The 1,694-nt window shown below is 39.6% G+C and overlaps 1 protein-coding gene across 1 annotated transcript in view; it reads right to left on the bottom strand.

Annotated features, from left to right (window-relative positions):
- Positions 1 to 1,694, bottom strand: part of CTPS2 (CTP synthase 2) — an 83,747-nt gene that overhangs the window by 74,979 nt on the left and 7,074 nt on the right. The window contains exon 3 of the mRNA XM_077761697.1: positions 550 to 720. Coding sequence (XP_077617823.1) covers positions 550 to 720 — 171 coding nt within the window. The remainder of the gene's footprint in view (positions 1 to 549; positions 721 to 1,694) is intronic.

The raw sequence follows: 1,694 nt of genomic DNA, 5'->3' as shown, positions 1-1,694 counted from the left end.
ATGCTACCAGCCACTCCAGTTCAATCCCCCAGTCCGTCCCCCAAAGAGGAGTAGGTATGATCCATGCAAAGATACAAGAAAAAAGGAGACAGACAAAATAAAAACAATCCGAAAAAACCTGCACCTCAATTAGGTAAAAGTGATGACTACGGTTCTCCATGGGTTTTATACATAAAAGCTAAAGACAGATATATGGACCAGGGAAAATAATGCCATTAGTAATACACCTAAAGACTGATAAAAATACAATCAAGAGGGGGGAGGAGGGGATGGGCATGGAGGAGGACACTTGTGGGGATGAGCACTGAGTGTTATGTGGAAATAAAAAAAAATACAATCAAGAGCATGGAGGGTGAAGTGGACACCTCTGAATAAAACAAAGAGGGAAAAAAACAAAAAATAAAAATAAAACAAAGGAGAAAAGAAAGCAGGGATAGGAAAAGGATTAGAACGTGTAGAGTTCAGGGACCTCCTCCTCTTCACATCTATTTTGAGCAGTGTGTGGGTGCTCAGCGCACAGGACTCGTTAAGCTTTAGGGAAAAGAGTACCTTGTACTGTTTTCCCCAGGTAATCGCCACGTCTCTCCTTATTGATCACATGCTGATATATCTTCCCAGTGGTGATGTTGTTGTCTCTATAAAGGTTAATATCCAAGAACCGTTCGTAATTTCCAAGGTCTAAATCAACTTCTCCACCATCATTTAAGACAAATACTTCACCTAAGATTAAAAAAAAAANGCACAACAGAAGCTGAAAAAGACAGAAATAAAGACTTCATCACACAAGGACGATTGTGCTGATGATTGTGCATGTCTCTGGGTCTCTGCTGTGGCTTGAGGGCATCAATTGGGAGTCCAGTGTTCAAAAACCACTTTATAAAGTTGAACCTCTCCCNCCCTGTTCACGCTGTCTGTCTCTCTCTCAGAAATAAATAAATAAAACATTAAAAAATTAAAAAAAAAAAAAAAAAAGAATTGAAACTCTTCCTGATCAAGGCAATTCTATCATTTACTCCCATTTCAAGATGTTCACAGCGAAAAAGAAGGTTGGTTAGCTTATAAACCTAATCAGAAACCTTTTTTTAAAAATGTATCTATTTATTTTGAGAGAGAGAGATAGCGTACAAACAGAGGAGTAGCAGAGAGAGGAAGAGAGAGAATCCCAAGCGCTGACAGTGCAGAGCCAGATGCAGGGCTCAAACTCACGAACTATGAGATCCTGACCCGAGCCCAAGTCAAGAGTCAGATGCTTAACTGACTGAGCCACCCAGGCACCCCTCAGAAACCTTTTATACCTTCATTTATGTCTCCCTTATAAGGCACCTAAGTGACGTCAGGAAGATCTCTAAGAACAAAAGAGCAAACTGATAAAATCACACTATTTTCACATNACGAACTGCGAGATCATGACCTAAACGAAAGTCGGACGCTTAACCGACTAAGCCACCCAGGTGCCCCAGGAGTGTTTTTACTTTGATCATCTTAACTTCTGACACATAAGGGAAGATTGCTAAAATCTCTTTAGTTAACTCAGGCCAAAGCCAGTTTGGCAACACTGTAGGTGTCTATGGCAAAGGTCTTGAATTTTTAAAGTTCTGAAATTTTAAATTCCTAAAATTTTAAAAGTATGTATGCATTATATTCCTAGGAGAGAGAGACAAACTGTGGAAAACAAGTCTTTAAAACAGGTTCTG

This window comes from Crocuta crocuta, unplaced genomic scaffold (genome assembly GCF_008692635.1).
Source record: "Crocuta crocuta isolate KB4526 unplaced genomic scaffold, BGI_CrCroc_1.0 scaffold657, whole genome shotgun sequence".
NCBI lineage: Eukaryota > Metazoa > Chordata > Mammalia > Carnivora > Hyaenidae > Crocuta > Crocuta crocuta.
Note: the sequence above shows the minus strand (reverse complement) of the source record. Positions and strands in the feature narration are given on the sequence as shown.